Genomic DNA, 24080 nt, shown 5'->3' on the forward strand with positions numbered 1-24080 from the left:
GGGGAGGATCCTTTTTAATAACTTGTTAAAAGTCTTGTCCACAGGGAGGAGCAAAACCCATATGTGACTGCCACCATATGACAGAAAAAAAGTAAATAAAAATAATATTTTTTTTGCTAACCTGCTAATTAAATAGTCAAGCTGTGACTACAGAAATTTGGCTGTGAAAAAAAAAAAATGTTTTTTTAAATTATTCTCCTCTCACCTCTCCAAATAATTTTTATTTTCCCCCCTTTCGGATACCTCCTCTTTTAAACTATCCGTTTTAAAAGGTTCTGTTCTGGGAAACAAAATCTTGGTGCCAGATTCCCATGGCAACACAGAAATTAGAACTGGCATCGAGAACCCTTTCCTGCAGGCCATTAGACATCAGAATCTTTCATGTTTGTCCTGGGGTGTTGATATAATCCAGAAGGTCTTGCAGTAAACTGTTCATATACTTGAAAGCTTAACAGCACCTACTTTTACTTTTCCCTCTCTACTGTATGTTGTTACTACAGAAAGTTCCTAAACATTTTATCTGAATACTGTGTAAAACACATGGAGCAAATACCACTACATTCAAGGACATTCAAATACCACTACATTCAAAATAAATGAAAAAAAAACAAAAACAAAAAAAAAACAGTAAGAGCATTACACAGGATTCCAAGATTAATAATGATTTTATTACTTCTATTCAGAATGGCATCTAAATGTTAAAGGAAACAATGACTTAAAGCAGACAGTATGTATAAACATAACAAACAATGCTTTTCTAAAAATCTTAGAGATCTAACTTATAGCAGGTAAACACATTTATAAAATGCAGTGACATTTACATGAGGTTTATTTCCTAAACTTGGAATTGCACAGAAGTGGAAAAAAAGGCTAAAATAGCCTAGCCGAGTTGAAAAAGGAGTCTTTTTTTCCCCGTTATATATTTTTGCCTAATATGTGCAATCCCCTTTTCGGTTCCTCAAAATTACCAATTTAATTAACCCCAATTTGTTGCCAACTAATAGAAAATAGTAAACATTTTCATATAAAATGTACATACATATTCCACAGAATGAATTTATGAAATTGGCCGCCTGGAATTATATAATTTAATACCATTCTGAACAGAACACCGGGCATATTTAGTCAACAGTGCTCCGATGGTTTGCTTCTCCCCGCACAGGTCCCTAGAAAATAACAGAGAAAATCAGTCACAGATGATAAAAATGTACTGTGCATCAAAAGAAAGGCATAAATAGATACAATGCAACAAACATATGCAGACATCATAGGGGCAGCGTCTGCCTTATAGAAGTAGACAAATGAGTGTTCTTATGTTATCAAGAATTCATGGGCAAATTACCGACCTTGTCCTTTCAGCTTTTGCTTATTCATCACAACCAATTGACTATCAAAATTCACTTATTGAGAACTTTGGTATGGTGGAGTAAATATAACTTGAACCAAGTAGCAACATACATATTATTAAAGGCAAATATAACAAGAGTATACCTGTCACACAAAGAAAAGAAAATTAAAAATGAACAATAGAAGGGCCAAATGCATCCTAAAATGAACAATTCCTTGATTAATCAGGTTTGTTCAGTAAGCAGCCCATGCTACACTCCAGCCAATGTTTATGGTAATTAAAGCAGGTAGGATCTTCTTTAATTATCACTTCTACCACCTCAAGGCCAGTTGAGTGGGGTAGGGGAGATTTTATGCAGAAATTGAGAGCTCGGGTATTGGAAAAACTGATCTGCAGGGTTAATCCTGAAGATTCTAAATGAGTAGGTAACTGATTCACAAACATATCAATTATTTACTTTATATATGGAGCGATGTCCGCTTCCATCCACTTCTCTCTCATAGTAAATAAGCTGTTAAACCGCTCCTGGGTGTCTTCTGGTAAGTCCTCAGTTTTCAACAGACAGATAGTCTCTGGTCTAGATGTTCGATCCACCAAGGCCAAACCCTGAAAGATCAGATTTTTTTTTAAGAAAGTGGAGAGGATATGGAAGACCTACTGTTATCTACTTTCTGTTACAAAAACTAAAAGTTATGCAATCCATCCAGGTTATACAACTCCTGTAAATACTCACAATATATTACAGCACCAGTAAACAAGCAAAATGGAGAGTAAAAAATAAATACATCATTCATATTTGTATCAGGAAGACACTCTAAACTGACTTTGACCCACCTACCCCCTGACATAAGCTTCAAAGTCCATTTTATAGACCGACATCCATGCTTGTTGTGTCTGAAAACACTTAATTGAACGTATGGAGTAAGGCAAATGTATTTCAATAATTCCAGGAAATAAAAGATAATGACCATCAGAGTGAGTAAATAGAAGCTGCTGGCGACTTCTATTCACTTGTCCATGGGTATTTCCGTCATTCATTAAAAACATAAAAAGGTGCTCCATGCCATGTGTGAGGCTTTTTCTGCATGATTTTATTGGGAGGCACACTAATGTTCCACGAAAACCTATGGGAAAACCAGCATTTCCGGAGACGTTTTTGAACGGGATGTACCTGAAGGAAGCATCAGAGCGTGGAGATTTGCTACAAATAATTGGCAGTCAATAGCAAGTATTTACATTTGTTATTAGTATAATAAAGCCAAGCATTTCATCCAACCACTCCCTGGGTCTTACCTTCCAATTCATGGTGGTGATAGCATCAGAGGAGAAGGATCCTTGGATATACCCCCCCAAACTATCTAAGGGCAGGCACTCTGAGGTGATACTATACTCTTGAATCTTGTGAGTGCGTTGTAATCTGGCGTGCATTAATATTTGTTTTAACTGTATTACACTATTGTATTATTTTGTCCTCCATCTGTAGGTGGTCAGCTATATCCTCTATACTCTTGTTTGGCAAAATCTTATGTACAGGATACAGTCTGGAATATCCTGAGAGGAAACTGCTTTGTATTTATTAGCGATAAGTGAATTTTATTTAAACATCACTCTATATTGGTGTTTGATCTAGTCTGTTCTTGTACGACATAGTAAAATGAGGCAGCATCTTGTAGAATGATACTGTGATATTAATGTTAAGTTCACATTTGCTTTAGGTTCGTGAATTATACAAACGAAAACAGAAAAGTAACCTGCCTTTAATTGGTCAGTCCTAGTCATCATGCCTTCTGGGACGCTCTGCTGCCACACTTCCTGAAATTCAGCAAGGTTAAACTTTACTGCATTCTGGAGGAGCATTTGGGCTGTAGCTCTGCATATTTTGTCCTCATTGAGGGCAAAATAGACATCTAAAAACAGGAAAAAGATCAAGTTAAAATAAAACTCACATTTAACTCTGTCCGGATACTCTCTAGAATACAGAGACTATGGCAACCATTGAATTGGAGCCAGTTCTTAATTCAAAATTAGATTTAATAAATAAATAATCCAAGCACCAAACCAATTACAGCAAGGCCCACCCTGCCTGTACTCTAGCTAAAAGTTCTACGCTCAGAGCCAAGCCTGATGGTGCAGCGCATAGTTCAGGAGAGCGAACAGAAGCTCCTAAGCAAAAGCTTTTGACTCACTTGGCTACAGTGGTTATGGTGTTTGGCGTGTTCCTTCAAGAAGACGATATTGAGCAACAATTATACAACCAAAGTCCCACAGAGACCTACATAATAATAATGGCTCAAACATATTCCATTAAATAATTATGGAATTTCATCTTTATCACGTGGTAAGTAGCCAAACCTACTTTGTTTTGCAATTCAAACTTTGATTGTCAAAATATATACATGTCAAAAGAAAATAATGATAACTTGAAATTTATAAGCATGACAAGATATCCCCAAGTTGTGCTATTTACATGTAACTCTAGGACAAAAAAAACATCTCCTAAAGGACGGAGAGGGGAAAAATGCAAAGATCCATAGGAATGGAATAGTGTTGAAAAAGATGATAAAATAAACAACACACAATTGATCTTACCATCCTCCTGAAACTTCTTGCCATAGCAGTTTAGACAGTGCTCAATCATTTCCCTTGCAAAATAAAACCAGAAAGCAGTGTTAAATAGACCAAGTAATTAACAGTTGGAACTTTAATTAGCAGTTGTCCATACTTATGCTTGTGAAGAAAAGCAAACAAAAAAACAGTGTAAGATTTGTAAATTTGTTAAATTAATATTCTGTATTTCTAATCTGGAAAAATAACTTTGTAAAGCGAAGAGAAAAACCTATCAAAATAATCTGTTGGACCTCCAAGTGATAAACAGTATTTGTGAATAGGGATCTGCTAGAAATGTTCTAGTCTCTGTAAAACCTTTGAACTTTATAATTCAAGAAACTGGCAGGAGCCTGTCAACTGTGACTGAAGGACACTGTAAACCTGGATAGTGTCCTGCCGTGTGACCTGGATAGAGGGAAGACTTAGGTCAGAAAAAAGAAAAAAAAAAAAAAAAAATGGACAGAAGGCATCGGAATGAAAATATATATATATATACACACATACATACATATATACATATATACATACATACACACACATACAAATCAACTGAGCGCCCCTGAAACAGGTTGCATCCCTGTAACACTGCTCAAAAGCACAGACTTGGGGAAAAAAGAGAAATAACAAGTGGGCCTCCAATGTCACTCATTTAGATTACGGGTAGGCAACATTCGGCACTCCAGATGTTATGGACAGCATTCCCTATAATGGTCTTATAGCCATAATGCTGGCAAAACATAAAGAGATATGTAGTATGCAACATCTGGAGTGACAAAGGTTGCCTACCCCTGCCCTAGGGTGATCTACAGAGGACAGCATAACCTGGGAGGTCATAAAAATAGCATTACTGGCACTTATCGGATGTGCCTCCAGAGAGGATATGCATCATCTGAAGCTCAAGCCCAGCCATCCACAAAGGGCACCAACCCAAGGGACCTTCATGTGAAGGCATCATTGGATGACATTGAATATAAAAAAAAACTTCACTGATCAGTCAACCCCTGGGACATAAAGGACTTAGCAAGAGGAACGGTTGTTCCTTGAGATGAAACACCTACAAATTCTTGCTTGTAAAAAATAAGTAGTCTTACTTCCTTCAAGATTTCACCTTCCTCCTTTGATGCAGAAACAGAACTGGGGATTCTATAGGAGGGGCAAAAGAGGAAGTAGAGTAATGGAGCATTGTTTCATGGGTCTTTCTACCTTCTCAAATAGGGAAGAACTTTATCCCATATGTCATGGCTTGTGGGCTCTCACCATACAAGGAAGGAAAAATACTATTAAATGGAACATTGTCAACATTGTACAGCGCTGTGGAAATTATTGGTACTATATAAATAATCATCTATTGTCTATAAGTTCACACTAAGAGCTCTTTACCAGCAGGATGTGATCATTTGGAGATTTACTAAATTAAGCTATATAAAATTACATTTTAGCTCATACTAAAGCTAGTTAACTTCTTATCAGAGAGAACTGTGCAAAAATAATAACATAAAATATGCATTCCCCTTGACTTTTTATTTTTTATATGAAAAACAGAAGACAAGACAACAAAGATTGTACGCGAATGAGAATATGTTTCTGTAGGTTTTCCACATACAGAATACACAAATAATGAAAACAAAGCAAATACGTGATTCACAATGTTATATAGGCCATCACGTGAGGACAATAAAGAAACAACATCGGCTCAATGAAGAGTGACAGTTTCCGCACATGCTCCCAAATGCTATCAGAAGCACTGAACTGGACAGAAGGCATCGGAATTAATGACTTCATCAGAGGGAGCGCTGACTGCAGAGAGGTTACTGTCTAAGCACTGCATTATCTTTGAATTTAATTGCTTTTTTTAATTTTTTTTAACAAAGGGAAAGGGAATGCACTGGAAAAAAAACAAATAAATAAATTGACAAAAAAATAATATACTGACTCTGGCTCCAGGGGTCTCAACTCCTGAAGACATTCATTTAAAGGAACTTTACTGAACGACCACGACTCAGAATCAACTAGCTGAGTCACATGGTTAAGAATCTTCATTTCATAATCAAAATCAAGAATTCTCCAAAAACCTGTAACGCAGATTAATACAAAATAAATAGGCTATTCCTTATCATTTTTTTTCCAAAGAGGCAGTATTTATCACACAGGATTACTAAGAAAATGTTGAATGCGACAGAATGGGGAATGTGCAAGCACCTAGAATTTCTCTAAAGACTAAATGTCAAAATTCATCAACACAAATTGGGATATTAATGACAAGCTGAGAGCACAGTGTAAAGGCACAGATTTCCATGGATAATGAGAAAGTGAAACCAATCACAGTTTGGACAAAAAACTCAGAAAAGGACTACATCCAAAGACATCTTGCATCATAACCCCTTCTTATTGTACTGTTTACTATAGTGGTTATGTGTTTAGAGTGTCCATGCATTATCTCCCATAGTTCCCATGATTGTGCTTTCAGAGCAGATAAGATAAGAGGCCAGTTATAGAAACATAGAATGTGACGGCAGATAAGAACCAGTCGGCCCATCAAGTCTGCCCAATTTTCTAAATACTTTCATTAGTCCCTGCCCTTATCTTATAGTTAGGATAGCCTTATGCCTATCCCACGCATGCTTAAACTCCTTTACTGTGTTAACCTAAAAAAAAATATGGAACGCTTCACGAATTTGCGTGTCATAACTACACAGGCTACATGTAAAGTCAAACTTTAAAGCTTGGTTTCAACTTTGAATTAATAGATTTGTGTTTTTTTATTTAACTATAATTGGCAGATTCATTTAGATAGCATAATCCATAGATGAAACACTGCATAACTGTCATAATTCACAAAGTTCAGTTGAGATTTGAAACCATTTATGTGGTTACCCCCTCCTTACAGTTTTGATTCATAAAATATATGGATGCTTTTTTTTTTTTTTTTTTTTTTTAACAGTATAAGTGAAAACAAATCCCATCATGTGTAAACTCTAATTACCATTTAACCCGTTACGGACACATGACATGTGTGACATGTCATGATTCCCTTTTATTCCAGAAGTTTGGTCCTTAAGGAGTTAAGCACAATATACTCAGTCTATGGGCCTGCATCGCGGCTCAAATGTCATGCAAAAATACCTTTTTTTCACCTGACTTAACACAGGCTCTGGTACAGACAAATCATTACGGGCTAGATTTTATTTAAAAACAAAAAAAACTGCTATTTGATTACAAGATTAGTTTATCTCATTAAGTCTTAGGGGTCTTCAACAGGTTTTGTATACAGCCACAAAAAGCAGACAGCATAAGAATATTAATATTATTTTTATATAATACTTTTCAAAGTTCTTTAGAGAATACTCTTACATTAGACCAAAACAGAAGCTTAATAAAAAGGTGTTAATGCAATATTCAAGGATTGTTATAAAATAGGGCAGCAACAAACATACCTTTAATATTACACGCATGTATAACTTTCAAGTGCTCTAACAACTCTTCGTTGCTGGCTTGAATTTGATTCAATAGATCATCTGTGGTATACTAATATAAACATTAAAAGAGAAAAAAATATATGTGAAATGTGAATCATAAAAAATGGACTAGACCACAAATGGCAAGAACAACGCACATTTTAGACTAAAACATAGCAGGAAAGCTGCACGAATTGGAGATTTTTCCCCAGTTTGGATAATTCGGCCCCAAAGGTTACATTCTTGTACAATAGAAAAGGGGGTATGTGGCGGTATCTACAGGTCAATATCTTCTTAATCTACACATTAGATGGTGATAACATCTAGGAGTAATGTGTGTAATTGTTTAAAAGGGACACTAAGCACCAAAACCACTACAGTTTAATGCAGTGGTTTTGAAGCCTAGATGCTACCCCTGTCCTAACAAACGTAAGCATTGCCATTTCAGAGAAATAAAAAAATGAATAAAACTAATCTGATATATATTCAAACACTCCTGGAAATTCCCCAAAATTATAAACCACACATCTGACTTCTTATTTTAAGTATATTTATTACTGCTAAATAAATACAAATACATATTTAAACATAGCTTGATGTTTCAAAAGAAAAAGTTCAGGAGAGATCTTTCTCTAGAGAGCTGATGTGGAAAATGGAACACAACTACACCCTAACTCAAGTTAATATAAAGGATGCGTGTGATAAAGTCGGTCTTGTGTGCTTAAACCAATCAAATCTGAACGAACATACATACATAATTATACAAAGAAAGACATGACCTATTCACCCCATCTGTCCTATATTCAACCAGACAACCAATGACACATAAGCCTAGAATATGTAATATTCTGCAGTGTGTTTTGCTAGAAAAGACTTTAAATAATTTAATGTCTTTACAATCTGCATCCTCTTGCACAGCATGTCGCTGAATGCTTCTCATATAGAAGCACTGGATTTAATGCTCTAGGAGAAACATCCAATTGGTTGAGCACAAGCCGTTAATGCCCAGTAGAACCCTATATCGTCTCTATCAAGGTTATTCACTATAGTGAAAATGGCTGGGAATTCAAATTAAATTTCAAAATTAAGGCCAACGTAACAGAATTGGAAAAGAAAAAAAATCTCCAAAATTAGTTGTGTTCTCAGTTCAGCTATTTTGGACCTTAAATTTGAAATTCATGTTGAATTCTCATAGGACTAAGCAGAGATTGTGCATTATGATAATCTTACTGCCTAAAGAGGATGCAGTGCTGAGACTAGGATAGTACTGAATGAACATTGAGTTTAACATAATTATTCAGCTTTCACAGGGAGACCTAACAATGACAAGCTTAAAAAAAAAAAAAAAAAAAAGGAAAAATTACATTAAAGGGAAACTCTACTCACCGAAAATACAGCTTATTTTCCTCCCAAACTAAATTCTACCCATCCCCTGCACCTCTGTAACCCCCCTTGCAAGACATATAAACTTCAATAAATATTATAATTCTTACCTTATTTCCAGCGCCGCGTCACACATCCATCCTCCGTCGTCTACACCCCCTTCCGCGTCATCCGATCAGCTGACCCACTCTCCTTCCCTCCGCCAATGAGCTCATACTCATTGGGAAGCAAGAGCGCATGCGCATCTAACGCAGCGCCCCGCCCCTCGCACGCTTCACGCAGAGATTCATTGAATCCCCTTGCGAAGCTGCATTAGACCCACGTGATGTGCGACGTCCTCATACAGTGCGTGGGGGCGTCGCACGTCGTAACTCACCTTTCCTCTCCTATGGATGCGGAAGCACCATCTAGCGGCTAGGTAAGAGAAGGCAGCTGGAGGTGGGATTTTCAATTTAATCAAAACACTGCGGTTTAGCAAAAACCACAGTGTTTTGACAAACTTGGTTAAGGGTAGAGGGCCAAGGCACCCAGACCACTCAAATGAGATGAAGTGGTCCGGGTGCCTAGAGTGTCCCTTTAACTTTATAAATAACTAAATTTAAAGGATCACAATAGGGTCAGGAGAACAAACATGTATTCCTGACCCTCTGGACCCTATAGTGTTAAAACCACTATCTAGCGCCCCATGGCCCATCATGCCTCCATAAATATAGTATAAATCTTACTGTATTTAAGCCTGAAGCTGTAACTCTGCATGCTGTTAGACTCAGAAAAACAAGCAGTCTGCTGACATCATCAGAAGTGGTAGCCTGATTTAATCACAGTGCTTCCCCATAGGATTGGCTGAGACTGACAAGGAGGCAGATCAGGGGAAGAACCAGCGTGATTCAAATACAGCCCTGGCCAATCGGCATCTCCTCATAAAGATGAATTGAATTAATGAATCTCTATGAGGAAAGTTCAGTGTATGCATGCAGAGGGAATGTCTGGATGCATTTTAGGCAGCCATGACCCAGGAAGGATCTCCAACAGCCATCTGAGGAGTGGCCAGTGAAGTTATCACTACGCTGTAATGTAAACACTGCATTTTCTCTGAAAAGACAGTGTTTACAGCAAAAAAACCTGAAGGTAATGATTCTACTCACAAGAACAAATTTAACAAGCTGTAGTTGTTCTGGTGACTATAGTGTCCCTTTAATTATAGTTATTTAAATTATTTACAGAGTATTCCTGTAATTTCTTCCTATCAATTTTAAATGTCATTTTTTCAATGTATTAATCATACAGTGTGCATTTGTCTAGGTAAGCTAACTTACCTAGACAAATGCACACCATATGCAAACATCAAAGGCTGTCAATGTAACAAAAATCTAATATCAACAACTTAAGCAACCCTTTGTTAATTTCTCACCAATGAAGTGTCGTTGTCTCCATTACCCTGATTTTCTGGTCCGTCATAAGTATTTTCCATCAGAAGTTTCTTCAATTTTTTCAGCTTTGGTCGGCATCTTCGAAGTTCCCAGTAATGGTTAGAGAAACCAGCAATCTGAAACATGTAGCTGGGTAAGCATGTATGCATTCTAAATTACCTAAAGAGCATATTTCTTAGCAAAAGATTAATATAAAGTATAATTGCAAGTGTGGTATATATTTATGTGGCATATTCCTGAGAACAACAAAAGACGAAAATGACGAGTATGCGAAATATTCATTGTAATTTTCTTTAAAAAAAATGAAGAATGGAACCAATGCTATTTACAGATAACATGAGGGACAGTATCTAAATTAACTAATGTTAAACACTTCTCATAAATGAATGTGCAAAATACAACAATAAAAGTTAGCTCAAACAGTTTGAATAGCATGCCAGGACATAAAAGCATATAAACGTAGTCCACTGAGCACAGCTTATACAATTTGAAACATTAATCATGCGTTGGGTCACAGTGGACAATCTAATCAATAAATTCAAGCCCATTAAAAGAGACACCCATAATATCAAACACGTCAAATACAGGAACTTTCCATGCTGTGTCAGTGTGCAACCATTAAATTCAAATATAAATCATTGAAAAGCCAGGTTCTCTGCACATATACTTTACCTCACATCGAACAACATTTAGTTCCTGTTGATCAACAAGCAACTGGTCGGGGGTTTTACATCCAGGAATAAAGAGAAGCAAGTTGGACGTATCTGCGATTTTAAGATCGTAGGTTTTGCTTTCACTACAAAGAACAGCATGATCACTTTTCTCCCCTCGAATGACAAGACTACAAAAAAATCAAAAGGTGAACTTTATTATTAAAAACACAAGTGGCATTATGCAGCATATACTTTTTTTCTATGGCGCTGTAAGTATGATCTTCTTACAGCAAACCCAGTAATGGTGTATAGTTATTCTATAGGGACATGTCACTGCCCAAATCATTTTTTTTTTATTATCTCTGTTTAGTAGATATACCTCAAATTAACTTGTATATGTATCATGTAATTGGGGACATATCTAAAAACAGCTTGCAAAATCTGCAGGTCTCTTGTCTGATACCTTTGCCCTTACCCTTCTAAACAATCAGACTTCCCAATACAGCTCAACAAGGACAATTTCTGGCTAATGAGTTTAGTTCCAATGAGCTAAGCAACAAGGAAATAACAGAAACGGTTGTCTGACAACTGAGCGGTGTAACAAGGATATTTTATACAAGTGCCAATTTCTACTGAACTCTTTGTAAAATGAAATAAGAAGACACAATCTTCACACAAACTACTTCAGCAAGCTAAAGTGATTTAGGGGTCTGGCATGTCCCTTTAGGTGGGACACTACAGGCACCTAAACATGACATTTGTTAGGGAATATCTAGTTAGTTTAAAAAGAAACGACCTGCTTAGGTCCCCAATCCCTCTGTATCCGCAGATTGTATTGTTTCTGCTGCAAATCTCATACATGTGCTCTACAATCAGTGGCTGTAGAGACTTTCACATAACTGTATAATCCAGGGATGTGAAGTTTGTATTGCCAGATGCTTGGAACATACAGCACACCCCACACAATACATACTGCCAGCCCATACCACACGCATGCAAATTATATTCAGGTGTAACCGCGGCTGGTTCCCTTATTTACCACTATAATGTCTTAAAGCATAGAACTTAGTAGGGCTAACCAGACAGATATCTTAGCTATAATTTTATATAGTTAGTGTAAGAGATCCTCTATTTAAAATATATAAATAATTGAGAATACAATATAAAATAAGGATTGTCTTGGAAGCAATAGTTTTGTCTTTTAGATATCTATTATATAAAAATATAAATATAGACATATAAAATCCATTATAGCAGAGTTTCTAAGATGAAATGAAATGCTTACAAAGACCATTAATAGGTTAACATACCCTTCTGAACATGTCATCATGTCAGCATCTCTGTCATTTTAAGATGGAGCAACGTCTGTCTCCAAGTCTCTCCTCTGTATTAACATTTTAAAAGTACACCTATTTATACCTTAGGTGTCAACATTTTAGGGTTACCGTAGTTCATATATGAAAAAGTAACACTTTTTACTTTATTCATTTTAGGACCTCCCTTAATTTGGCAAACATACAAGGTCATTACTAAAGGGTGCATACGTCATGGAAATTTTCCTGACTTAGTTCAAGATGGCATCTTAAAGTCTGGACATCCTTATCTATTAAGGTTACCACAGTATATTGGGTACTGCAAGAGTCATAGAAGCTTGTTTATGCATTATTGTTATTGTAATTCGTCTGGGACAAAATGGCGCAAACATATTATGCACTGAGGTTATTGCTTAAAGAAACATCTATGAAAAACAATATATGTTCCATTTCTAACACCTAGTCAGTTTGCAATATATCTTAAAGACAAAGTACACAGTTTAAGAAATACAACATTTCATCCTAAAATTTGTAATATTTGCATTTGCCCATAACACAGACAACACACACACACACACACACACACACCACATGCTTGTTACATTAACACTACACACTATTGGATGAGAGAGTGGGAAAAAAATAAACTACAATTTTTTTTTTAACTGAACCTGAATGGCAAAAATTAGTGTTAATAGCCAGTTGTGACGATAGCCGAGTTGGAGATTTCTTTGCAGATCAGCCATTTTTTTCAGCCTCAGTTTTTCCCATGTAGATTTAATTAGTGGAAATTTCCTGTGAATAAACGTACCATCTAGGTCTAAGGATGAGCAGTGAGGCTGCAGGTGCATGGATAATGTAAAAACGTGTTTATACAATATATATATATATTCTGCCTACCTGCCACCAGCCTCAATCTCCTTGCACAGGGCATCGTCCAGCTCCATCAGACTGTAGTCCCCAGAATTAAAGGCATGATTGAACGAAAGGCAATGCACCGTGCTGCGGAAGTCCTCTGCGTTTACCTTCGCGATCTGCAAAGTGGCCGCCACTTCTTCCCGTGTCCGGTCCATTGGATCCCGGATTCTTTGCCTTGATGTGAGACCCAATATCGGAACACTGCTGTGACAGACACAATAGAGGCACGTTAGTGGACATGTGCAACCGTATTCAACATAGAATAATTGTACAGCGCTGCGGCATCTGTTGGCGCTTTATAAATAACAATAATAATAATAATAAAATAACAGAGTTTTCCACTTTTTCAAATGTTTTATTAAAAACTGCTATACACTGTGTGAGCAAACCAGTAATTTCACAATTTTAGGGCAAAACAGTCAATTTGTTCCTACTCGGCTGGTTTTAAAGCCACTCTATAATGTTAGACACAGACTGCCATGGCTGGCTGAGCATTGTGGGCCGGTTAAATGCCCAGCTTCCAGTTTATTGACTCCCTCTATAACGTCTATTACCCACTGGCTGGGAGTGATGCTCCGTGGGAAGGGGACAATGGCGGTTACTTACTCCCTGTACGAGCCACGGCAGCTCCTAATCACCGGGACACGGGGGAGAACCGCCGGCTGTTACCATGGTTACCGCAGACAGCCTGCACAGCTTCCCGCCACACAGGAAGCCACGCCCCCCACCCCAACAGCGAGTGAGCCGCTCACGATCTGTCAGGACAGCCCGAGTGCTTTGCGTTTTCCCGCCTTCAGGGCCGCACAGCATGACGGGAAATGCAGTGCGCAGTCTAACGTTAAAGGAATTACATTTTCTTTTTTTCGTTGTTTTATTTTTGCCGGTATTCTATTAAACGGTGTCTGTCTCTCAAAAAAAAAAAAAAGGCTACACTTCGATTCTCCGTGCTTTGAACTGTGTGCCAACAGTAAAGATGGCGGCCTCGTGCCCTCGTCACGCTCTGGGGACGCACGGGATCTCCGTCTCGCAGCCATGTGATCTCGCGAGAGGTGCCCTGGCGGAAAGCGGAAGGGCCGGAGTGGATGTTCCTGGAAACTTTGGATTGGGCTGGTTCCGCTGTTACAGCTGTGTGTCACCATAGCAACGGGGCCACACGGCCCGGGCAGCGGGGGCCCCCCGAGGGGCTGGTGGTTGGGGCCAGGCTGCGAACGATCTCAGTAACAAACCCGGGGGGACAGAGCGGAACAAAGAGCCGGCACCATGAACAGAAAGAAAGGAGACAAGGGCTTCGAGAGCCCGCGGCCTTATAAACTATAAGTATCCTCCCATAGGGCCTCAATAACATTATACTATGGCTGTAATAACATTACAATATAAACTATAAGTATCCTCCCATAGGGCCTCAATAACATTATAATATGGCTGTAATAACATTACAATATAAACTATAAGTATCCTCCCATAGGGCCTCAATAACATTATACTATGGCTGTAATAACATTACAATATAAACTATAAGTATCCTCCCATAGGGCCTCAATAACATTATACTATGGCTGTAATAACATTACAATATAAACTATAAGTATCCTCACATAGGGCTGTAATAACATCCTAATATGGCTGTAATAACATTACAATATAAACTATAAGTATCCTCACATAGGGCTGTAATAACATCCTAATATGGCTGTAATAACATTACAACATAAACTAGCAGTATCCTCCCATAGGGCCTCAATAACATTATACTATGGCTGTAATAACATTACAATATAAACTATAAGTATCCTCACATAGGGCTATAATAACATTATAATATGGCTGTAATAACATTACTATATAAACTATAAGTATCCTCCCATAGGGCCTCACATAGGGCTATAATAACATTATACTATGGCTGTAATAACATTACAATATAAACTATAAGTATCCTCACATAGGGCTGTAATAACATTCTAATATGGCTGTAATAACATTGCAATATAAACTATAAGTATCCTCACATAGGGCTGTAATAGCATTATAATATGGCTGTAATAACATTACAATATAAACTATAAGTATCCTCCCATAGGGCTATAATAACATTCTAATATGGCTGTAATAACATTACAATATAAACTATTAGTATCCTCCCATAGGGCTATAATAACATTATAATATGGCTGTAATAACATTACAATATAAACTATAAGTATCCTCCCATAGGGCCTCACATAGGGCTGTAATAGCATTATAATATGGCTGTAATAACATTACAATATAAACTATAAGTATCCTCACATAGGGCCTCAATAACATTATAATATGGCTGTAATAACATTATTATTATTATTATTATTATTATTGCCATTTATATAGCGCCAACAGATTCCGTAGCGCTTTACAATATTATGAGAGGGGATTTAACTATAAATAGGACAATTACAAATAAACTTACAGGAACAATAGGTTGAAGAGGACCCTGCTCAATCGAGCTTACATTCTATAGGAGGTGCGGTGTAAAACACATTAGGACAGGAATTTGCAATCAAATAAGGTGGGCTGCCCTTTAGGAGAGGGCAAGAGACAGGTATGTGAGGTCGGGGTTAGTCTTGGAGGCCATAAGCTTTCCTAAAGAGATGGGTTTTAAGGCACTTCTTAAAAGATGCAAGACTAGGGGAGAGTCTGATGGCGGTAGGCAGGCTATTCCATAGGAAGGGAGCCGCCCGCGAGAAGTCCTGCAAGCGCAAGTTGGCCGCACGAGTGCGGACAACGGACAGGAGGTGGTCACGGGCTATAATAACAATCTGATATGGCTGTAATAACATTATACTATAAACTATAAGTATCCTCACATAGGGCTGTGATAACAATCTGATATGGCTGTAATAACATTATAATATGGCTATAATAACACTGATATTACTGTAATAACATAATATGGCTATAATAACACTCTGATATTGCTGCAATAACATTATAATATGGCTATAATAACACTGATATGGCTGTAATAACATTATAATATGGCTATAATAACACTCTGATATGGCAGTAATAACATTATAATATGGCTATAATAACACTCTGATATGGCTGTAATAACAATATAATATGGCTATAATAACACTCTGATATGGCAGTAATAACATTATAATATGGCTGTAATAACATTATAATATGGCTATAATAACACTCTGATATGGCGGTAATAACATTATAATATAGCTGTAATAACTGTACAATATGGCTGTAATAACCCTCTGATATGGCAGTAATAATATTATAATATGGCTTTAATAACACTCTGATATGGCTGTAATAACTGTACAATATGGCTGTAATAAGATTACAATATGGCTGTAATAACCCTCCTATATGGCTACAATAGGGATGTAATAACAATCTGATATGGCTGTAATAACTGTACAATATGCTATAATAACCCTCTAATATTGCTGTAGTAACAAGATCTGTGAGTGAGAAGGCAGACGTAGTAACTAGATCTGTATGTGTAAAAGCAGCCACAAAGAAGGACAGACCCCCAGATCTTTTACAACTGCGACTCTCATGGTGCTCTGCCAGCCTCAGGTCTCGCAAAGCATCATGGAAATTGTAGATCTACAATACCATTGCCCACCTCCCCCCAAGTACTTAATCCACTGTATGGCTGTATACCAAGCATGTCAAACTCAAAGGCTAGCACGGGCCAAATAAACAAGGTTTAAGTTTATGTGGGTCGCAGATTTTTTTCTGTCATATGGTGGCAGTACCTGTGGGTTTTGCTTCTTCCTGTGGACAAGCATCTTAACAAGCTTAATTAAATCAACAAAACCCCTCCCCCTTGCCCTATAAAAAGGGCTATCCGGCAAAACCAACCTCAGTTTCCTTTCTTGTCCCAAGAGGGAAGGACACAGCATCTGGAGGGTGAGACACACAGGCTGCTGGTCTGGGGGATTTCGGTCCGAGAGCTGCCCGGGCGGTTAGCTGAGAGACCATGCTACCTCCGTTATGGTTACGGAGCAAATGGATACATTGCCTTTTATGCCGAGAAGGTTCCGGCGAATACTTTCTGGAGGCGGTCTTGATGACCTGCGCACAGCGGTGGAACGCACGCCCGGGAGGTGATGCGTTCCACCAAAAGTTTCCGGTGGTGCGCATGCCGAAACTTTATTTAAAAAAAAAAAAAAAGAGCCAAGTTTGATGCTCGGCTTAGACGAAGCTGTGCAGTACCCACTGACAGCATGGATGCTTGCCAGAAGTGGTACGCCGTGTCACCAACCCCCCACACGGTTCAGAGGCATTTTGAGGTAAGGTGAATTAATCTTTCCTTCAAAATGATCTCTGTAAAAGTTTAGACACTTCATTTGCAAAGTGTGAAGCCACGAGGTAAGAAGAGGACGAAGATGACGATTTGCTGTGAACAGTATATGTTCCCACGATATGCACTATGATGAATTGCTGTGAGCAGTATAGGTACTCTATATGCTCTATGACGAATTGCTGTGAGCAGTATATGTACTCACTATATGCACTATGATGAATTGCTGTGAGCAGTATAGGTACTCTCTATATGCTCTGACGAATTGCTGTGAGCAGTATATGTACTCACTATATGCACTATGACGAATTGCTGTGAGCAGTATATGTACTCACTATATGCACTATGACGAATTGCTGTGTGCAGAAGATGTATGCAGTATATGCACTATGACGAGTTGCTGTGAACAGTATATGTAACCACTATATGTTCTAGGACGAGTGACTATGAGCAGTATATGTACTCACTATATGCACTATGACGAATTGCTGTGAGCAGTATATGTACTCACTATATGCACGATGACGAATTGCTGTGTGCAGAAGATGTATGCAATATATGCACTACGACGTGTTTCTGTGAACAGTATATGTAATCACTATAGGTTCTATGACGAGTTACTATGAGCAGTATATATACTCACTATATGCACTATGACGAGTGGCTGTGAACAGTATATGTAACCACTATATGTTCTATGACGAGTTACTATGAGCAGTATATATTTTCTCTATATGCACTGTCGTGTTGCTGTGAACAGTATATGTAACCACTATATGTTCTATGACAAGTTACTATGAGCAGTATATGTACTCACTATAGGCACTACGGCGAGTTGATGTGAGCAATTTATGTACTCACTATATGCTATATGACGTGTTGCTGTGAGAGTAAATGTACTCACGATATGCTCGGACGAGTTCTGTGAGCAGTATATGCACTCACTATAGGCACTATGACGAGTTGCTGTGCACAGTATATGTACCCACTATATGCTCTGTGTGTGAGTGTCTAAGATGACTCAGCCTCCGTAGGGGTACACACTATTAAGTCCTTGTATAAGGGCAAGAACCTCTTTAGATGTATCCACTAGATGCTCTATGTCGCATTGTTTTGTTATCCACTCGACCTTAGTAGATGCACCCACTATATGCTCTATGCCGAGTTTGAAGTGTGGACTCTGCTTCATTAGTTGTATGCACTGTATTCGTTAGGAATGAGAACTCAACCTCCGTGCATGCTCTGTTTAGGAGTTAGTTGAGGACTCAGCCTTAGTATATGCATCTACTATATACTCTGTCGAGTTGATGTGAGGTCTCAACTTCAGTAACCACTATAGGCGATTTTAGGAGGGTTCATTTCCTTTTATATACTCCTATATATTCCTTTTATATATTAAAAAAAAAAAAAAAAAAAAAACAGCCTCTATATGCCTTATGTATGAGGTACTGGGAAGACAGGGCCTCAGTATGTGTCTTCACTAGTTTCTCTATGGATGAGTTACCAGGAGATGTATGCTCATTAGACGGTATAGAGATGGCATCTTCACAGAAGCTCATATATCTATATCTATATCATCTCCACAGGAGTTGCGTAACCCTGGTATATGGCATAGGTTGTGTAGGTATGCTTTCTGTTCATACAAGATTCAGTATAGGTTACTGATATCTCTGGCAATTTGGACGGTTAACGAACACACACAATGTGTTTTCAGGGTGCTGCCAGATCCAGAGATGTTTTTGTTATTAGTTTTTTCTTTTTTTTTTTGCTCAACACACTGCAGAACAGGATTAACCTCTGCCCCAATCGTTTCAGAAATTGCAGTTGTCTAATAATTTCCGTTACTTGTATCAGGTGATTAGCGTGTAACCTCGGTACTGTCTAAAGAAGTACAGTTGTGTATATTAAGGCGGTTATTTAAATTTTTTGGAGATCAGACGGAGCGTACTGAGGGAAAAATTTCTGAGACCGACGTTTCCCCAGCAATCCATATATTCTATTGCCTATTCATAAGAGTCCCTAGATCTCGTAACATGTAAAAAAAAAAAAAAAAAGAAATCCCACTGTTTTCTCTCCCCGATCATAGAAGAAGGGGTGTTGGTAGTAACGGATCCAATTTTCAAATTAGATAGAGTTCATTTCAGGAAGTCTGTCTTCCGTCTAATGTCTTCTGGTTGGGGATCGCTACAGATGCTCAAATTTAATCCCCTTCATGTTTCGTGGTAATGATTAAGGGAAAATCCGCAGATTCCAGGGGTTTTAAGGTGTATTGCCGCCCTTCATCTCTTCAGTCCGTAGATACGGCAGAAGGCTGTAAATATTCATGCGCACACTTGTACAGGGTTGGTACATCAACCGGCAGGGAGGAACCGGTGTAGGCGCTCTCTCTCTCTCTCCTGCATGCGGTTATCTTGCTGAGGTGCAAATTCATCTAGTAGATATTTCGGTAGTCCCTTTCAGAGGGATTGTTATAGCCGTCGAGCTCAGAGAGGGTATTTGGAATTAGGAAGTTTGGTCCTTATGTCCGTGTAATTTGACTCTCTGGAGTGGAAAATTGTTGTTCCAGCCAGGGCTCTGTTGACAAACTTTTCAACGACCAAGTAACTTCCTGTTTCAGTACAGGTCCCTCGGTGTTGGATAACTCTCTCTTTGTAATGTGTCTTACTTCCGCTTACGTTTTTTTTTTTTTCTAGTTGTCTTATAAAATTAGGTCTATCGGAGCCTTATCCTGGTTCTTATTCCATGCTGAGCATAAAAGATTCTGATTCCCAAACGTTCAAAGCTCTATCGGTCTCATGATATATAGGGATCTACCCTAGTGGTTCTGTAGAGTTTCAGGTTAATAGCCTGACTACGGCTAGGGTTCTTCTTCATCATCTAGGTCTGCGAGAAGATTTGTTTGGCTATGTTGCTTGGCAACTGTATATTCTGTTTATAGGTCTACTTTCTGATAAGGGTTAGAATTTTTTGGGGGGGATTTTGGGAACACCCCTGCTGGTGTGTTTCATTCGTCTAAAAACCCTTGCTTTAATGTCTCCTGGTTTTTTGTTCGGCAGGCTTCGGCGTTTTCTGCTTTGAGGTCCAGGCCTTGAAGCCTGAGGATCCTGCGGTTCTTAGGGTTTACATAAAGGGGTTCTCCAGGACACCTTCTTGGGGGCCATCTTATCGGCTAAAAGGTTCAGAGAGCTTCAGTCGTTTTCATCCCCAGATGATTTTTTCAGTATTGCTCGTGGACACGGTGGTTCTTCACGCTAAACATTTTTTTTCCCTTCAGATTAGAGGCAGTGCTTATACCACAGGGATATCCAATCTGGAGGGAAAAAACAGGCAGGCAAATCTCCAAACATTTAAACCCTCCCCTAATTACCTCCTTTCCCATAAGTAGCAGCTCCTCCTGATCATACCCAGTTCTTTGCCTGCCTTCGGCAGGGGAGGTTAGACAGGAGGTTCTCCAGGAAGCAGGTGAGAAGGGCTGAGGCTCTGGGGGCACTGCTTCCTTCATGTCCGGGTAAGTAGCCTTTAACACGCCGGACGGCGTGGTCCCTCAAGTTTTATGTTGCCGTCTAATGCCGTGCCAGGTGCCGGTCTGACGAAGGACGCAGGCGTGCGTCGGCTGGGAAGTCCTGCGGTGGAACGCACACACAGGTTGCGTTGCGTTCCACTAGGGAGTCGCGGAGCGCTATGCGCATGCGCAATGCGAACCTTGATTCAGGCGCCAAATTTGAACTGGGCGTTCTTTTTGGTTTCAGGACTTATATGAGCATTTACCAGCAGCAACCTCTGTTTGCCAGGAGCTCTCAGATCGGTTGTAAAGAGTGTTATCTCACCTGCCCTCCAACACACTCTCAGGCCATTTAAGGTAAGACTGATTAAGTTTTTAATTAAATGGGTCATAGCCTGAATCGATAAGGAGAAAAAATTTGATTGTTTTCCCTTTTTTGTTTTCTCTTTTCAGTATGTCTAATCCGGAAAATTTGGATAAAGTTGCTGAAAAGGGGAAATGTTCATCTAAAGCCAAGCATTTAATCAGCTCTGTGTGTAGCCAACCTATGCCAGATGGTTACAAAAAGAAACTTTGCTCAGTGTGTTCTAAAGAAGCTTCAGAGGAAGCAAAAAGAACAGAAATGTCTACTTTCCTCAGCTGGTTGCAACAAAGTATGCAGCAAACATTTGTGGATATGCAGTCGGCTGCATTACAGTCAGTCCAGGCCTCGGTTGCCCAAGATTCGCAAGTTGTAAAACATGCTAAGAAAAGACTGAGATCTTGGGAAGCTTCTGATACTAGTTCAGTAACTAGTGGTTCTGAGTATGAGGAAATTTCAGGTAGTGATTCTTCAGATGAGGAGTTTGCCTTCCCAGATGAAGCACTTGGGAAATTGATTAAAGAAGTGCAGTGCATTTTTGGAATTGAGGAAACAGGGAAAAAGTCCAAAGTGTTTCCTTTTCTCCCACAGATTAAGGAATTGATTTTAAAAGAGTGGAAATTCCCTAGTCACAAGCCGTTTCTGTCTAGACATTTTAAAACTCTTTTTTCCTTAGCATCGGAACAAGACTGTAAGCTGGATACGGTCCCTGTAGTGGACGTTCCTATTGCTCAAATCTCTAAGAAAACTACTTTACCGATTGGAGACACAAGCGGGCTCAAGGATGTCATGGACAAACGCATTGACTCCTCCTTAAAAAAGTTGTTCATATCTTCTGCAGCCCAAGCTAAAGCTTTGATTACGGGGTCATCTGTTGCCAAGGCCCAAAGACTTTGGTTGGAAGAACTAGAAAAAGTTTATACGGGAGAAACTAAGGAAGACCCGGTAAAGCTATAAAAGAATATCAGGATGGCATCTGATTTTTTGGTAGATGCGTCTGCAGAAAGCCTAAAAATTTCGGCCAAGAATATAGGTACTTCAACAGTCGCCAGAAGAGCGCTTTGGCTCAAAAATTGGTCAGCAGATACAGCATCTAGGAATTCACTGTGTGACCTATCCTTTGAACCAGGAAGACTTTTTGGTTCAAAACTGGATGAATTGTTAAAACAGATGAAGGAAGGAAGGAAAGCTTTACCAGAATCATTTAAGAAACAGTTTAGAAGACGTAAAGCGGAGTCGCTTCCCTCATTTAGAAGTTCCTTTCGTAGAAACTATTTCAGGGGTCAGCATAAAAAAGCCTTTGATTATAGGAAGAAGGAAAGATTTTCTGACAGAAGAAATAAAAAGTTATGACGCCAGGCCTGTGGGTGGAAGGCTGAGTCACTTCCTAGAGCACTGGAAAGGAACAACATCAGATCGCTGGGTTCTCACAGTGATAAAACACGGATACGCTCTAGAATTATCACAAGCCCCAATGGAAATGTTTCTATGTTCCGAGGTTCATTCTCTAGAGATGGAACTCTCTCTAATGCGAGAAGTATCGACTCTATTACTGAAAAGAGTGGTGGAAGAAGTTCCTCTCAAGGAAAGTTTTCGGGGCACCTATTCAAGACTTTTCTTGGTTCCAAAGCCAGATGGTTCGTTCAGACCCATTTTAGATCTAAAAGCCGTAAACAGGTGGATTATCAAAAAGAAGTTCCTCATGGAAACAATAAAGTCCGCTACTCTGCTTATTCATCCAAAAAGTTGGTTTGCGTCCCTGGATTTAAAAGATGCCTATCTTCATGTGCCCATAGCAGAATCCAGCAAAAGTCTTCTAAGGTTCGCTGTGTGCTGCCGATCAGTAATCAAACATTACCAATTCAGAGCATTACCTTTCGGCCTGTCATCAGCACCCAGGGTATTCACAAAGCTGCTAGTAGTCGTTTCAGCTTTTCTAAGAGGTATGGGCATCTCTGTCATTCCATATTTGGACGACTGGCTGTTGATTGCAGAGTCCCAAGGTCAACTACAGCTAGACCTGGGGACAGCGATAGAATCGCTAGAAAAGCATGGCTGGCTAATAAATTTCAACAAATCGGAACTAGTGCCAGTTCAAAGGATCCAGTTCCTGGGTCTGATTTTGGATTCTATCGCAATGAAGATATTCCTGCCAGAAGAGAAGAAACTAAAAATCAAGCGATTAATTCGGAATCTCAGAAGAAAAATTGTGTTTTCAATCAGAGAAGCCATGGGCTTACTGGGTCTGTTTACAGCCTCAATCCCGGCAGTCGGTTGGGCAAAATCCAGAATGAGACCTCTACAAAGAAACATTCTGCAAGTCTGGAATCGACAGGAACTCGGCCTGGATGGGCTTATGAGGTTCAACAAGCTAACTTTGAGAAGTCTGCAGTGGTGGACATCTTCTCGATTCCTGCACGAGGGTCTGTCATTCCGGATGAAGTCCTTCACTATAATTACGACAGACGCCTCTGCCCTGGGCTGGGGGGCCCATCTGGGAGACATCAAGAAGCAGGGGTCCTGGCAAGAGAAGGATATGAAAAATTCCTCGAACTTCAGGGAATTAAAGGCCGTGTGGATGGCACTCTTGGCATTTCAGATGCTTATCAAAGATCGACATATTCAAATCCGCTCAGACAATCGAACGACAGTGGCATATTTGAACAGACAGGGAGGTACGAGATCAACAAAGTTAGAAAGCCTTTGTTCAATGATCATGCTGTGGTCAGAAGTGCACCTGATGTCAATTTCAGCAGTTCACATTTTAGGGAAATTCAATGTGGTGGCAGATGCCCTGAGCA

General features: G+C 39.1%; 2 protein-coding genes across 3 annotated transcripts in view; one reads left to right on the forward strand and one right to left on the reverse strand.

Moving 5' to 3' along the window:
• Positions 1-864: 864 nt before the first annotated feature.
• On the reverse strand, positions 865-13866 carry DSCC1 (DNA replication and sister chromatid cohesion 1). Its single transcript, XM_063450268.1, has 10 exons — positions 13714-13866; positions 13090-13311; positions 10896-11064; positions 10205-10339; positions 7390-7480; positions 5889-6027; positions 3926-3990; positions 3104-3255; positions 1806-1954; positions 865-1166 (listed from the first exon to the last, which is right to left on the reverse strand). Exons 2-10 carry the CDS (start codon positions 13260-13262, stop codon positions 1058-1060), a joined length of 1182 nt encoding a protein of 393 aa, XP_063306338.1. The 5' UTR covers positions 13263-13311; positions 13714-13866; the 3' UTR covers positions 865-1057.
• A 287-nt stretch (positions 13867-14153) lies between these two features.
• The window catches only part of TAF2 (TATA-box binding protein associated factor 2), an 81493-nt gene continuing 71566 nt past the window's right edge, over positions 14154-24080 (forward strand). For both annotated transcript variants that reach the window (XM_063451108.1, XM_063451109.1), the window contains exon 1: positions 14154-14420. In XM_063451108.1, coding sequence (XP_063307178.1) covers positions 14368-14420 — 53 coding nt within the window. In that variant the 5' untranslated portion in view covers positions 14154-14367. The remainder of the gene's footprint in view (positions 14421-24080) is intronic.

This window comes from Pelobates fuscus, chromosome 4 (genome assembly GCF_036172605.1).
Source record: "Pelobates fuscus isolate aPelFus1 chromosome 4, aPelFus1.pri, whole genome shotgun sequence".
Lineage (NCBI taxonomy): Eukaryota > Metazoa > Chordata > Amphibia > Anura > Pelobatidae > Pelobates > Pelobates fuscus.